Source organism: Emydura macquarii, unplaced genomic scaffold (assembly GCF_026122565.2).
Source record: "Emydura macquarii macquarii isolate MOO-44397 ecotype Brisbane River unplaced genomic scaffold, CSIRO-AGI_Emac_v2 contig_1119, whole genome shotgun sequence".
Taxonomy (NCBI): domain Eukaryota; kingdom Metazoa; phylum Chordata; order Testudines; family Chelidae; genus Emydura; species Emydura macquarii.
Window position 1 is genome coordinate 10,691,760 of NW_027131256.1, and position 16,248 is coordinate 10,708,007.

General features: G+C 38.7%; 1 protein-coding gene across 1 annotated transcript in view; it reads left to right on the plus strand.

Moving 5' to 3' along the window:
• The window catches only part of ADGRG7 (adhesion G protein-coupled receptor G7), a 49,516-nt gene that overhangs the window by 30,912 nt on the left and 2,356 nt on the right, over positions 1-16,248 (plus strand). The window contains exons 9-15 of the mRNA XM_067546383.1: positions 2,990-3,150; positions 7,095-7,247; positions 8,944-9,056; positions 10,717-11,051; positions 12,148-12,229; positions 13,387-13,548; positions 14,968-15,124. Of these exons, the coding sequence (XP_067402484.1) occupies positions 2,990-3,150; positions 7,095-7,247; positions 8,944-9,056; positions 10,717-11,051; positions 12,148-12,229; positions 13,387-13,548; positions 14,968-15,124 (1,163 nt within the window). The remainder of the gene's footprint in view (positions 1-2,989; positions 3,151-7,094; positions 7,248-8,943; positions 9,057-10,716; positions 11,052-12,147; positions 12,230-13,386; positions 13,549-14,967; positions 15,125-16,248) is intronic.

The following is a 16,248-nucleotide window of genomic DNA, read 5'->3' on the forward strand; positions in this document are numbered from 1 at the left end:
GTTTATTGCTGCTGCCATCCTGTCTGGGGAGTTGCCCAGAAACACAGCACAAGTTGAAATACAGATACATCAAACATATCCATAATTTCCAATACAAATATGACACATACACATAAACAATATCATCATCCTTAGCAAACTATAACCTTTCTAACGGTACCTGACATGGCATATCTCATATGAATTATTATTATGATTTTGACATATTGATGTTAAATAATATCACAAATGGCCCCGCTATTCCAGCCAGCATCACAGAAGCCACGACCTGTCCTGGGCTTTTAATAAAAATACCCTGGGAGATAGGGTGAAATGGAGCTGGGGAGGAGGGCTGACAGCTACTCCAGCCCTGCCCCAGAAGTCCTGGAGATCCCGGAAAGTCAAAGAATTCATGACCTCCGTGACCAAATTGTATCCTTAGCTATGTGGAAAAAATACCATTTTTGGACCATTTTCATAATATATAATTGGCATATTAGGCCAAATTGTGCTATTGATGTTTAATGCAGTATGATTAATACAACAGTTTTCATCTCCCCAAAAATGTTTTCAGGGTGTTTATAGATATCCCATATTATTCAATACCTTTAAAACATCCAAAATGGTTGAAGAAATATTTGAGAACTTTTACAGATATGCAGCAGGTGATTGGTAGATACAGATAAGTAATTATTTTCTGCTACATGTAAGTGATTAATTTCTGACTTTAGGGAGTCTCTATCTGCAGTTTGTCTCTGATTCTTTATTAAATTATGAGAAAACTGGTTAAATTTAGTTAATATTGTTACATAAATGGAAGGCAAAGAGGTTATTTTGTTTTTGGAGTACTCCACCTTTAAATATTGAATAGTCTGCTTATCTGCTGCAGGGACATTGGTCACTTTGTTTCATTATCCTGAGAGTGACCCCTATATTTAGGTTGCCTAACATTTTCCTTTATAAAATTCCGTAAGACCTTTTTTTTAAAACAAGCTCTAGCACCACCATTGTTTGCAGAAGGCTTCTGAAAAAATAGCAAAGGGAAACGCCTGGGACTAGAGAGAAATGCCTTTTCTTATTCCTGCGAAAATCCCCTGTTGAGAACCACTAGTGTAGAAGTCTGTGCTGTGATACTGGAAGGTCAGGTTTCAAATGATGCATGGTAAGGGGATTGTCACTGCTGCACATAAGAGTGGTATTTTGTTTCAAAGTCAAGCACTCCAAAATTAGGAAATGCCATATAGACAATTTCCAGTGTAACCTTAATTCTCCCCTCCTGTACATATTTATTATGATACAAGCTTTAATGTCATGATTACAATTTGATTAGTTCATGATTAACATCATAATTACAAACAATTTTTTCCCCACAGGACACCTGCCTCACTCAGTGAACAGGAGCGATGCACAAAAGGACAATATTAAAGTTGGCTTGTCAAACATAGATCTGGCATTTCATAACTTCCAAGTGCTTGACTTTGTAACCTAAATAATAACATTTAACAATTTTTAATGTAATTTCAGATGCAGAATGTTACAGATTGAGCTACTGTGTTCTACTTCACATGCAGACTTTATATTTGTTCTCTTTCCTTTATCTGAATAAAATCCTCTAGGCTAAAACATACATCTTTTGCTCTTTGTGGGGTGGAAGACTTAACAATAAACCCTGAAGAATTGGTTAAAATAGCTACTATTTTTCCTCATCTTCATTACGAGTATACTGCTTTTAAAAAATAATTTAATTTTAGAAGTTTTATTCACAGATGTCCATTTGTCCCTTAAGTTCTGTGATGTCACCTCTGCTTATTATTTGCTTATTCATTATTTGATACTTGTAAAAGATGCTACTATATATGAATAATTACATACACTGGAAGGAAGACTAAACCTCTGTGTTCTAACTGCTCTGTAGCTCTTATTATTATTTTCACAGTCTTGCTCACCCTAAGAGAGGCAACTCTGTAGCTCTGCTCCACCCGCCCCATCCTAAAGGAGATGCAGTCTGTAGACTGATATATATTAGCATTTTCCTCTTTGTTTGCAATACTTTTATCTATTTTTGTTAAGATTATTAATTTAATTTGTTGTTTAAGTTAATAAATTGTAGCAAGCCTTTGTAAAGTAGTTTTTGTATGTAATTTCCTAGGTTTTCTTAAATTGAAAAGGTAAATACAAAGTCTATTATGTGCAACTGTAAAAGCCTCCACCCTGAGCCTTCTGCACTTCAGCATGGACTGTTACAGGAGCTCTTGAGGCACAGGTTTAATGGTATTAGCTAGCAGAAAGAGTAGGTTGTTATCCCAGAGGGGCAGGATGGACCACTGGGTGAGTGTGCTGTATCAGGAACAGAGGAATGAAGCTCAGCCTGACTTAGCTCTTGGGTGAGCCCCTGCTCCATGAGGTATCCCCAGAAGATAGGAATAAGTTGCTGGGGCCAGGTGCTGTGCAGAGAAGGCATATGTTGGGGGCACAGTGCATCTAGCCAAGTTCCTGTCCCATGTAGTGCGTGAGCTACTGGGGCCATGTGCTGGGTTTCAGGGGAAGAGTCCAGGATCTCTTGTCCCCCATCCCTACTGCTGCTCTGGCAGCTTTCATGTATTCCTAGCACAGTGTCTTATTCTACTGCTGCAGCTTTTGGCATCATTGTGAACTTGGCCATTTGGAATGTTCATGCATATAGTCTATTATTTCTGGCAGACTGCCAAAATTGCTGCAGAGAATGCAACTCCAGGCAAGGAAATGGTGATTTTTTTAACAGTTAATATCTCAGCAAAAGCTGACTAGAATCTCATGGGACAAAGAAAAGGTGCTTCCTTAGTTCAAGAGGTTTCCCTGACAAATAGTAAGGCCTACAGTGTACAATGGAGATGTAAGAGTGTCTCAAAGACTTATTTACAGTGGTAGTATTAGGCAAGCTAAATATAGGGGTTGCTATCGGGTCCTGCACTAGTGATCTGTTCCGTTAGTATCTGTGACCTACATCTTTTTTTCTGTTTGCCCAATGTAGACTCATCTGAAAATGGAAGCATTGGTTTTGTCTTGTATCAAAATGACAAATTTTTCCCATCAAAAAATTACAAGAGTCATTTTGATCATACTAAACAAATTATCTCCGGCCAGGTTGCTAATGCAACAGTCAATGATGTTAAAATAGCCTTCAGACCACAGGTGAGTCTTCTTATAAGCAGAACTGAGAGAGAGGATATTTTAGAAAATGTTACATAATAAATGTTGCTGTTGTAGCCTCAATTATTGAACATTTATATTGCCACAACCAGATTGGGCCCCATTGTGGTAAGCACTATACAAACATACAGTAAATGACAATCTCTGTCCCCTCAATGTTGTAGCTGTATTGATAGAAGGTATGAAGTTTACAGTTTTTAAAAGGCTCTAGGGCTTTATTTACCTTTATTCTTTTTCATCTTCAAAAGAATAATATAGTTCTATCATTGTTCAGTTATTGGAGTGGAGTGCCACCCGGACAGAAGAAGACTAAGGTCTTGTCTACACTTAAACGTTCAGCTGCTTTAACTATGCTGGTATAGTTAGAACGGCAAAGCTGCATAGAGTAGTTGGAGTTATACTGGTATAAAAGTGCATATATTGGCATAGCTTTTTCCAGTTGGGTAATTCCTGTTCTTATCTAAAGCGCCTTATACTGGTGCTGTTGGTAGTCCATCACTAACGACGATTATAACATCTCAAATCTCATCTGTGGCCACGCATATGACTCTGAAGTCCGAATCCTAATGCACAGAATCAGCTGCACTGAGGGCATGAGAAGTCTGTATCCATGATGTTTGACAATGCAGCTCTCTGGCGCCTTTCACATGCAGTCTGGAGATGATTGCGTCAACCCCACTTGAAACTGTTGCATGCTGATCTTGTCAGAAACCGCCAGTGAGTCCTGTTCTGAGCCATTTGCTCAAGTTCTTTGGGATTAATACCAGCCCTCTGGAGACTGCTCTTCAGGATGACTTTGAAGCGCTTGTACGGATGACCCTTCTTTCTTTTGCCCGGCCTCAGCTCCCCGTACAAGATCTGTTTTGGGAGGTGGTGGTCTTCCATTCTGATGACATGTCCGGTCCACCTAAGTTGTACTTGCAACAACATTTCCTCATTGCTGGTTATGTTTGCTCTCTCAAGGACCTTAATGTTGGTCACTCTGTGCTGCCAGTGAATGCTCATTATTGAGTGGAGGGAATGCATGTGAAGGTGCTCGAGCTGTTTAATATGCCATTTGTAGATAGTCCATGTCTGAGAACTGTACAGGAGAGATATTAGGATTACCGCACTACAGATCTTCAGTTTAGTGGAGTGATGGATGTTGTATTGTTTGAGGACTTTTGTTTGAAGTCGGCCAAGGGCCTGGATAGCTTTACTATTCTAAAGGCAATTTCCTTGTCAAGGGAACCATCACTGGATATGGTACCGCCCAGATACTTGAACTGATCCACGGTTTTCAACTGTGTGCTTTGGATGGAGATAGCTGTGCTGGGGCATTGGAATGAGGTGTAGGCTGGAATAAATCCTCTGTCTTACCGAGATGGATGGTGATTGAAGGTCATTGTGGCTGTGAGCTGTCAGGGCGCAGTCGTATGTAAAGAGTGCTTCAAAGAGAAGTCTCTCCAGCATCTTGGTCTCAGAGTTAAATCTCTGAAGATCAGAGGGAGCCATCAAGTCAGTAGCCGATGTATATCCCCTGATCTGAGTCTCTTGTGGCATGGCTGAGGACGCAAGCAAAGAACAAGTTGAACAGTACTGGCCCAAGTATGCAGCCTTGCTTCACTCCATTCAAGATTTTGAATGCATCAGAAGAGTCACCATTGGAGGGCACTTGCCCTGTCATGTGGTCATGGAACAGACGGATGATTTGTATGAACCTTTTTGGGCAGCCCAGTTCATGTAGAATAGCTTATAGAGGAATAATAAATTCTGAGACCAGGAAAAGGATAACATACCAAATGCAGCCCAACATGCCTATCCAGTTTTGGGTCCTACTCTCCCTCCTCCCCTGCCCCATTCCCTTAAACTCTGCCTTCTTTAGAGGTAACTTCAGGTGCCTCTTGAAATTGTTGTATGTTTTGCTTCAATTGTCTTCCCCCAAACCTTATTCCATATGTTTATTACCTTTTACATGCAGCAGTCTGTGTGAATTTTCTATTTGGTCATGATTTCTGAATTTTTAGATTGCATTGTTACACTGTATGGAGTGGCTCACAACCATGACTGTCTACCTCAATGAAGACATCCCGGATTGGTGGTGTGTTCTGTGATTAGACTTCACCAACTCAATACCAAATGTAAACTCCCAAAGTAATACAGTAGTCTTATAGTGGAATCACAAACACAAACCCTTTAAACATGTCAGTCTGCCACCCTGGCAAGCAGGACTATTTAATAAATGGTCACTTACACCAAAAATCACAAAACACCAGTTACACCCAGTCCCAAGAGACCAGTCTTTCACCCAGGTTGATTTGCATCCTAGATCTCACAGCAAAGACAATGCTGGTTAGCCAATTCAACAGTAAACTAAAAGCTTATTAGCTAGGGAAAAAATGAGAGTTATTGAAAGGTTAAAGCAGATAAATATATGTACAGGTGAGTCACAGTCTATAATTCCAAATACTATCAGAGATGTAGTAATATGCCATTTGTGCAAAAGTTTCTGAGGGCTAGCCAGAGTAATTCTGGGGATATCTATCTTCTCGTTCAGTTATTCTGTCCTTTTAGAATCCAAATAGTCTGGAGATGAATTCTTCCTTCTATCCATACTTATAGCTTCTGACAGAAAACAAGTTTACAGGATCACTAGCCATGTGGGATCTTTCTTTGACTGGCGGAGAGAAAGGAATGCATTTAGGGTCTTTGATCTCTGTTCATAATACACGACTACTTGCCTTCAAATGTGAAAGAATCTGTACTTTCCTGTTAAAAGTTCATTTGCATTACACAAGGCTTCTTTCTCGTTTGATATGTTATTTAGTTACAGGGGTATATACAATGTAAATGTTTGCTATTACATTATAATAGGATACAATACAGTGAAAACAGTGAATGCAGCATCCCATTAGTTTTCATGAAGTTTAAACACCAAATACATTCTTATACATTTAACAATCACTATGATCTATACTAAAATACAAGTGAATTGGCCTGGCTTTCGGCTACGTATTTGTAAGCGTTCAGTGAGGCTTGGGGCTTTGGCATGAGCTGGCTCCTGGTCTGCCAGCATCCCATGCATATACAAGTTTTTTCTGGAAGGTAACATTTGGTCTCTTCTTAAAAGCCATATTCATCATGTGGCTAAGTTTTGGAGGAAACCCATTGATGTGGTGGATCAAGATTCACTATGATAGATCATAAAACTGGGTGGATTGGAAAATTATATCACTCATATTGATGACACTGAATTAAACCCTATCTTTAGTTTGTTTGGTTTTTATAATGCAGCTGCATAATATTTTCTTTCATGTGAGCATTTCAAAGTGCTTCATATATATTTGAAGTCCATCGATCATATAGAAATAATACAAAGTGCTGTTTTAATTGCAAATTTCTACAGATACTATGGAAATGTAAAATAGCATGCATTATTTATTAAATGTATGAAACAGCTATATTTGGAGGGGAGGACTAGATCGTGCAGGAGGTTGGCAGTGGAATGTAGAAATTTCTATCACTTGGTTGCAGCACAAATCCAGTTCAGTTTGGCAGCATTTGAGTGTTACTATTATCTGATTGCTGTTTGGTATACATGAAACAAGCTGGCCTCTGTCCAGTTCCCACTGGACATGTGTTCCCATCATAATTACCAAAACAATTTCAACAAATTGGCAGCTTGGCAGTCTCAACAATGTTGTGAGTGGAGACTGAACTATCCTTTTACCCCTCAAATTGAAAGTTGAGGTGTATTGTCAGTTCATGAGGCCAAATTGTCTTCAACGTAAGATCTCCCACAAAGTTGACTGCAGACTCTGCATGTGTCTCAGAATATGTGTCCGCTCTCCCTTCAGAGAGAACGGTCTTTGCCAAACTCAGCTTCATTGGTGTATCTTCGTTAAGTGTTTGTTACCCGTTTTTCTTCTTGTATTCCCGCTCCACAGTACAGTGCATCGGAAATTCAGCTGCATGATTATGCATGTGTCTTTTGGGATTACAATGCAAATGACTGGAACACAACAGGCTGCACAAAAGAAGGAGACAAAATGAGCTTGAGGTGCAGGTGTAATCACAATACTAGTTTTGCTGTGTTAATGGTAGGACATTGTTTTTTTTAACTGCAAATCATTTGTCTTTTATTCTCTCTTACTGTTTGCTTTATAATAACAGAACCTAAGTATAAGGCCTGTTCCACACATACAGGACGATTCAGTCCTTGTTCCAAAGAACTAATAATCTAAGAGGAGCAACAGAAGAGCAGAGGAGGGAGAAATAGAAAACCATACAATCAAGATTTTAAAAAGATCATCTATCCCCAACTTCCCCTTTATGTAGACATTTTTAGTTGACTAGTTTCTTATAGGTATCATGGGAGAAGTGATTCTTGAGGGAACATAGGGACTGACATATCAGCAGGAGCGTACACAAAGGGGGGAAAGGGAAGGCATGGGTCCCCCCAACCGGCAGGGCACAGAACTCCTCTGGCGTTGGGGAGGGGAGAGCGAGATCATTCGGCCCTGGACCAGGGTGGAAGATGACAGCACCGAAAGTGCCCCTCCAAAATCAGCCAAGTTTTTATTCCTGTGCACGCCTCTGCATATCAGACTAGTGTTTCACCTAGTCCAGTATCTTGTTCCTGACAGTGGCCAATACCAGATGAAAGGTAAGTGCAAGAAAATCATTAGCTGACAATTACAGAATAACCTGCCATAAGGGAAATTTCTTCCTTATCTCCTTTACTTAGAGGCTAGGTTATGTCCAAAGGCATGAAGGTTTATATCCCGTCTAAAAAATAAAATAAAATAAATCCTATCTTATGTAACTGAATTTTCTCATTATCCATATAAATGGCTAACTCTTTAAGGAATCCTACTAAGCTCTTATTCTCAGTTATATCTAGTGTCAATGAGTTCCACAGACTGATTTTTGTGGTAAAAATATTTTTTATTAATTTTAAATTTTTTGCCTCTTAGTTTCATTCTCCTAATAACGAGAGTAATTGGGCATTAATAGCTTCTTTGTGTCATTCATTATTCTGTATATCTCTGTCATATCTTCTCTGAACAAAACAGTTCCAGGGCGAAATCTTGGCCTCATGGAAGGCAATAATGGCAGTTTTGCGATCAACATCAGTAGGGCCAGGATTTCACCCCTAATCTTTATAATCTTTCTTCACAGGTAAGCCTTGCTTCTATCACTGTCATCACCCATCTCTCACTTGCCTTTATGTACTATATCTTTTCTGAGATAAGGTGACCAGAAATTAAACAGTATTTCACCTGGGGGTGTGCCACTGAATTATGTAATGGCATTATATTTTCAGTGTAATCTGTGACAGTTAGCATATATGCTAACATTTTGTTCGCTGCTTTTACTATCACTACACAGGGAGGACAGGTTTTGATTTTCTGTCCACAATAATGGTCAGATTTTTTCCTACTGGTCACAATTAATTTAGAATCCAGAATTGTATATGACTAGTTCAAATTATTTCTTCCAAAATACACTATATTTCTTAACAATGAATTTCATCTGCCACTATGTTATACATTCACTTGGCATTTTTAGATCCCTCTCAAGTTCCTCAATCTTCTCTGGTTTTGATTAACATAATTATATTGTAGGACCTGCAAATTTTGTCAGTGGCTAGTAGTAGCCACAACATTTAAAAAACACTATCATTCCCATGTCCAATCATCCACACAAAGTTTAGAGAGAAAATCATCTCCCCTACAACATGCATACCCAGCTAGCTGAATAACTTATTTATAATTGATAAAAATTATTTTCTAGAGCTTCCAGATCAATTACAAATATGCAGAACCTCTAGAGATTGTCTCAAACATTGGTAGTGGAGTCTCCATTGCTTGTCTGACTATTACCATTCTGTTTCAAATCATCACCAGGTAAGAGAAAAGATATAAAATAGACATAAACTGCCAAAAATATTTTTATGCTAATTTAACATTGTGCTGCTCTGAATATGGCCTGATAAAAGTGAGTGAAGTCACTTTACAATATAGATAGATACTCCTAATATTTTACTATTGCACAGTATCAACAATATGCTAAATATGCTGTTAGCCTAAGGGGCAGTATTGTCTATTAGTTAGAGCAAAGGACGAACTCAGGAGACCTGGGTTGTCTTCTCATCTGTGCCACTCACTTGAGCAAATCACGTAACCTTTCTTTGCTATGGTTTCCTTTTTTAAATATGGGGATAATCATTCAGTAAAAATAATTTAAAAAAATCATTATGATAACTTACATTTGAAAATATTTTAGATTCAAAGAGAAGTGGCAACACAGAGTTCTGAAGGCCCAATTTGTGAGGAGCTGAGCCCTTCCTGTGAGATACTGAGTACTACCAAACCCCTCTGACTCACAAAATTTTTACCTTAAGGTCCCAATCCTTCAAAGGGATCCATGGAGGCAGGCTTTGGTGACCATGCAGCTCCCGTTGAAGCATCATAAAACCCTATGTCAATATGAATCCCTTTGGATTCTGTACAACTCTGGATAATTTTACTTCATGCTTTTTAAGACAATCAAAAGTAACAAATGACATTTCAATGTATAGACCATAGTAAGATAGATATAGAGACTGATGCAGAATAGAAATGGATATTAGAAAAGATGGCTCTACAGGATTAAAAAAACTGAGAGAATGCTAGAAGCTGTTGGTTTGAAAGTGCCACTGCACTCAGAAGATCATATTTTCAAACCTTTAGTTTCAACACTCCAGTCCATATGGCCCAAATTCTGAAGTCCTTACTCAATGCAAAACTCCCATAGAACTTTTGCCTGATTTAAGAACTAAGACCTCAAGATTTGACCCAGTGTTGTGATAAATACTAGAATGATGTATTTTGCCCTAAATGTGCAGCAGCTTCTAGAACCCTTCCCTGAAACATCAATGTATTAATTAATAGCATCATGTGATCTTTTCTCAGCCAGAGCCAAGCTCCTACTTTCATAATGGCAGCTATCTTGGGTTAATGACATAGTCTGTTTCTGGGAGTCATTCTGATCTTGCTTACGCTAGGGTAGCTCAGGTGTAATTCCACCAAAGTCAGTGGAATTATACCAGTGCCAGGAAGGAGAGCACAATCTGACACTGTTTTTCATGTGCTTTTATAAAACATGCCCAGCTCCTTGTGCCACTAAGAGTGTTTAGAAATATTTCTGTTACACTGTTTTCTCCCTCTAACACTAAGCCTGAAAAGCAGTAGAAAAGTTAGGAAATGTGTCCCAAAGGTTGTATTAAGGGAGGGCCCAGTCCTGCAAGGTGTTGAGTGCCTTCAGTTCTTATTGAAGCCAAGGACGACTGATGAATTGGACAGATGTGAGGGAAAATAAAAATCATGTAGAACTCTTTGCCAAATGTTTATTGCTGATTTTTGGCTTTGTAAATCCCAGTCAATCCAAGGTTTTTATTAAAGGCCGCACATCTTCACCTGACTTTTAACCTGTAAAGAAATAGAGGAAAGGAGGGAATGTATCATGATTACTTTTCTTGCTTTGCTCCTTTTTTCTCAAATATGTATGGTACTTACCAATCAACAGGAAAACACGAAAATTCTCAGTTACCTGGGTGTTGGTGAGTCTCTGCACGTCTATGCTGATTTTCAACATCATCTTCATCTGTGGAATTGAAAATCCAAATGCCAAGAAGAATGACAGTCGCGCGCCCTCCAAAGACAATATCTTACCTAACTCGGACCTGATAGAACCTCCTGCAGAAGCCTGGTGTACTGCTGTAGCTGTCTTACTGCACTATTTCTTGTTGGCAACGTTTGTGTGGACAGCGCTCAATGCTGCACATTTGTACTTACTGCTGCTTCAAACCCTGAGGCCCCTTCCTAGACACATCACTTTAATCATGTCAGTGATTGGATGGGGTAAGAATTAAAGAATCTCATATGCAGAGGGCTTTTCAAAATGTAAGTAGTGCACTCAATATACGCTTTAAACATATCACTCCAATAGACAGAAAATGAAATAGAGTCAGTTTCTTTGGGTCAGTTATGTGGTTTAACAGGCAACCTTCTGCTACTTCTTATGTCCTTTTACTGATTCACCAGCAGGCTACCAGCTCAGTGTGCTGTCACTGCATTAACATGGAGATCAATTGAATTATAGGGTACACAGGGCATGTTCATTGTCACAGCAACTCCCATCTGCTGCATGCAGCAAGAATTGTGGCGATAGTTAAGGGGTTCAAGACTATTTTAGTACCTGAAACAAAATTGTTTATGATAAATGACTGCATACTTGGAGTCAAATTCTGCCCTTGGAAGAGTACATGAGATTCCTATTGACTTCAATAGGAGCCATGAATCCATCCAAAAGCAAACATTGTCTCATATTATTTATTATGCGCTATTTTGCAATAAACGTTTAGCACATCTTCAGAGCATCACAATAAGCAGCATTGCTGCAAGAGCAAGGGGAACTACTGGGAGAACTGGCAAGGGGTACCTACTGAATAAGATAGGAGTCTTTGATAGGCGTCAGCCTCATTCAGTACAGTATTCTAATAAAGCAGGCACGACTATCTTGGGTGTCTTTGCCTCACTGAGTATGTACCTGATGTGGGATACAACTTTCTCGTGGTGTCTACTAAACAGTTCTAAATTGTGAAAAGGGGCTAGGATTGCACAGTGGTAAGAGAGTCAACTGCAGGAGAGCAGAGGAGTTGGCTTTGTTGCCAGGACATGGCTAAGCATGCTCAAGAACTGATGCTCCACGAGTAAACTCAGTAAGGTTTGGAACTAAGCTTCCCATAAAGAACTGCCCTACACAATCCCAAATCCTGCCTTTTCCTCAAGGCCACTATCCTCACTTAATTGAGTGCAGGATAGATGGAAAATGGGCCTTAACAAGCCTTAAGGGTTTTAGCAGGTAAGTTTTCCCCTTATGTGGGTATTTCTGAAGGGGTGATCTAGACCTAGGTAACTAAACAATAAACTACTGCTCTCTTTCTTTGTCAATTAGGAGCCCCTGCTGTAGTTGTTGCTATAACACTTGGAACTACCTATAGAGATGGCAAGCCATTAAACTACCGACAGGAAGAGTTGTAAGTAGATGAATGATTACAACACTTGTTTTACTGTATCCTTAATGTGCAGCAGTATTAATGCTACCTTGGATCTACCATGGTAGTAATTGTAATTAGAGTCCAGTCCTGAATCTCCTAGTCCTTACCCAAGCAAACTTCTGTTAAATTCAGCTGGAGTTTTGCCTGAGTAAGCACTTCAGGTTTTGGTCCTTTGTTAATAAATGCTGATTAAGGCGCTTGCCAAAATTTGCCTTGAATGCTCATGCACAACTCCCCATTGACTTCAATGGGAACTATGTGAACTCTCAGCCCCTTTGAAATTCAGGCCACTTATTTAGGTGCCTAAATAGGGATTTAGGTGCTTAAATTTAGGCACGTAAGTTTTAAAAATTTTGGCTTACATCATTAATGTCCACAATTACTCTATATTATTTGGTGCCTGCTTTCCATATGACTGGAGCCACACCATAATAGCCTGTCTTTCTTATATGATATGCTGGGCTGGGCATGGTCTGTAGTTGGTTTGAGCAGACAGTAAGTATGTAATCAGAGGTGGATTCTTTCAAGTGAGATGTAAAACCAAAGCCTTTTGCACCTGAGTCATTAATACTCCCTAAATCTTGAGAAAAACACCATAGGATCTTTAATGTCCTTATGAGATTACTGTTTGTTAAATAAAAACACGACAGTTTTACAGTAATCTCATCCTCCCTTCCTTAGCCCCAGTTATCTGTTTCAGCTGCTGCCCCTTTCTTGCCATGAACATAGATTGTAAACTTTCTGGGGCAGGGGCTGTCTTTATACTACATGTATATGTACAATCCCAAGTACAATGGGGCTCTGATCCTTGATTGGGGGTCCCTAGGCTCTATTCTAATATTTGACAATAATAATCTCCCATGTTCTGATCGGATTCCAGTTTGGATAATTACATTGTATCTCCCTCAAATTTTCCTGTGCAGTTTGTTTGATAATGAATTCTTCACTTCTCCTGGGAAGAAAAATTAAAAAAAAAAAAAAAAAGCTTTATTAGTGCTGAATGTCTACAGCACTCCATTCTAGATAGGGCTGCATTTCATTACAGGATGAAAGGTGGTGTATTAGGTTTTTTTTATAGTTTTGCATTTATAATATGTCTGCCAAATCTGTTGAGATGGTCTCTCTTTATGTTTAAGTTGCTGGCTTGCAGCCCTGGATCAAGAAAGGAAAGTGAGCCCAACAAAGCCCATGTTATGGGCATTCCTTTTGCTAGTGGCAGTCATTCTTCTGTTTAACATTATCGTCTTTGTCAAGATCACAGTCTCTGTTATGTGGGTGGAGAACAAGAATCTGACAAGGTGAGGAGGTAGAAGGGAACTCAGAGCATTTAGAATATTAAAATATTTTCTCTCATATGACATGGACTCAAATGTTTGACAGAAGGCTCTTCCATTTAAAAAATATATTTTCAAAGAAACTAGGTCATCAAATTGCAATAGCCCTCGCTATCTCCTTGACTTAACATAGTGGGCCAAGTTCTGCTCTGTTACACTGGCACAGCTGAGAGAAGAATTTGGCCCTGTCTGTCTTTGGGCAGCAGTAGACTTTGTCTTTTGAAAATCTGATTCTTGGTCTCAAGTGTTACCCGGTGTCTTTCATAATTTTTCTTGCCCTTTTAAAAATTTCACTGATTTTGAGCATGACTTCCCTCCTATACAGCCCTTTTCCTCCTATATGTTCATGAGGTTGAAATATTCAAACTCGGGTGCCAAAAGTTAGACACATTAACATGTTTTGGGCCCGATTCACCTCTCATATAGGGCCTGATCCAAAGTGTACTGAAAAGACTCATTTCATTGACTTCACTGGGCTTTGGATCAACCTATAAAATAGTTATATATGAATGTTACTCCACTGATTTCGGCAGTGTAATTGGGAGAAAAATCAAACCCACTGTCACAACCCATTGAGAATTATGGGTGCTTAGCACCTCAGTAGGAGTCTAAAATCAGGCCACTTATATAGGTGTCTAAAAATGGACTTAGATGTCTGATTTTACATACCCAGATTTCAAAATGTTGACTGTACTGAAATCATAATGCTGAGTTTGGTACGTCATCATTATTCTCATGGCAAAAGATGTTATGCTGCAAACTCAGCTTCATTGTTACTTTGAAGGAGAATATGCATTTATGTCAATTTGAAAGGGAACTTTTATTTAACCTGAAGAAGCATTGCCTTCAACAAGTGTCTACAGCATTGTTTTAATTTTTCCCCTATAATTTGTAGAGATGGATCCAAACCAAATCCACCCTGTTAACTAAATATCCTTAGACTTGGGAGAAGTTGGAATTCAGAGCTGAATCCAAACTTAATTGGGGGCCTAGCTCTATCATAGGTAGACTTTGTGGAAATTTGAATCAAGATAAGAATTCTTCTAATTTTAGTCCCATTTCTAGGAGTTTTAAACAATAATAGTTTATTTTTTATTTTATTATTTCTTGGTGCTTTATGCTGCTTTGCCAGCTTTTTCTCTCTCTCTATCTAGTAAAGCAAGGTACCTCCACTTCTGATGCTATTAGTGCTTCAGACCAGTGTAGGGAGATATCCCTTTTGATTTGCTCAGTTGAATTCTCTTGGGATACAAACTAGATTACCTCTGAATAATCTTTAAATGCAGTACACTAAATAAAATGGTTAAATAAACCAAGACAATGAGTTGTTTTATCCATACATTTTTTAACACTTGGGAATGTTGCTTTTTTCCCCTCCTCTAGCAATAAAAAGAAATCATTCTCAAAGAAGATATTTGGCACTTTATCTGTAGCTGTAGTGCTTGGAGTGACCTGGAGTCTGGGCTATATGATGCTAATAAATCATGAGCAAACAAATGTTGTCTTCAGCTTTTTGTTCTGTATTTTCAATGCCACCCAGGTACAGTATGTAGCTGTTTCAATACTGATGAATGAGACATTGAAAAAATACATCTACCCATTCCCTCCATAATCCAGTATCTTAGTAAATTGTTGGAAAACCATGTTGCTTCATACAGAAATTCAGAATCTTTTATTAAAAAAATGGCTGTGAGTTTACATATGTTATTCATAAAAAAATTATTGTATTACCAGTTAATGTGCTATTTTATCCCATAGGATGTGTAAGTCCTCACTGAAAAGATTTGTCCATATGTGGTGGGTTCTCTTTGTACCAGGCAATATAAATAGTGAGAGTGAGAGTGAATATTAAGAAAAATGTCATTAGCTGTAGAAATGTCACCCAAGAGAAGTTGTGAAAATTCCATTGCTTTGGGATCTTTAAAACTAGACTTGATAAAGCCCTAGACAAAAGCATGTGCATCTTCATTGCTCATGAGCAATGTGGTCATGCTGGACTTTTGGCTTTAAACTTCATTCTACACCACCATTGCATATTCTCCAAAATATGTTTCGTAGACCTAGGTAAAACCTGTATTTTGCATGAGTAATACGTGTGCTTCCTAAGGGATTGATCCAAAGTAGTGCAGAGTATTTAAATTCCCATTAATTTCAATGGGAATTGAGTGCTCAACATTCCACAGGATTGAATACCCAAACTCTTTATTTAAAAAGTACTGCAGATACTGTATATGCATGGAGTTAATTTTTGAAACCTAAAAACCAACAGGGATTGGAAGCAGCTGGTATAATGGCACAACTTTGAAGTTACTATTTTTTTTCTCCAAAATCTCTGCCTTAATTAAAAAAAAAAAAAAAAAAAAAAAGTGTGTGTGTTGGGGGGGGGGGGGGGGGGGGGGGGGGGGAGGAGGAGAAGGTGTTTGTCTTCACATGAAGATATACCAGTATAAGGCATGGTGTGAATTCAAAGCACTATATTTTTATTGGTATAATTCCATGTGTGGACACACTTATTCCAGTAAATTTCCCAGAGGAGAAAAGCCCTTATTAGCTATTTTATTATTCATGGTAGGAAGGAAAGGAAGTTGTCACAGATCTGCACAATTTACTATGAATTATGTCACATTTTTGGTGCCATAAGCGAGGTGGTGTTTAGGAGAAGCC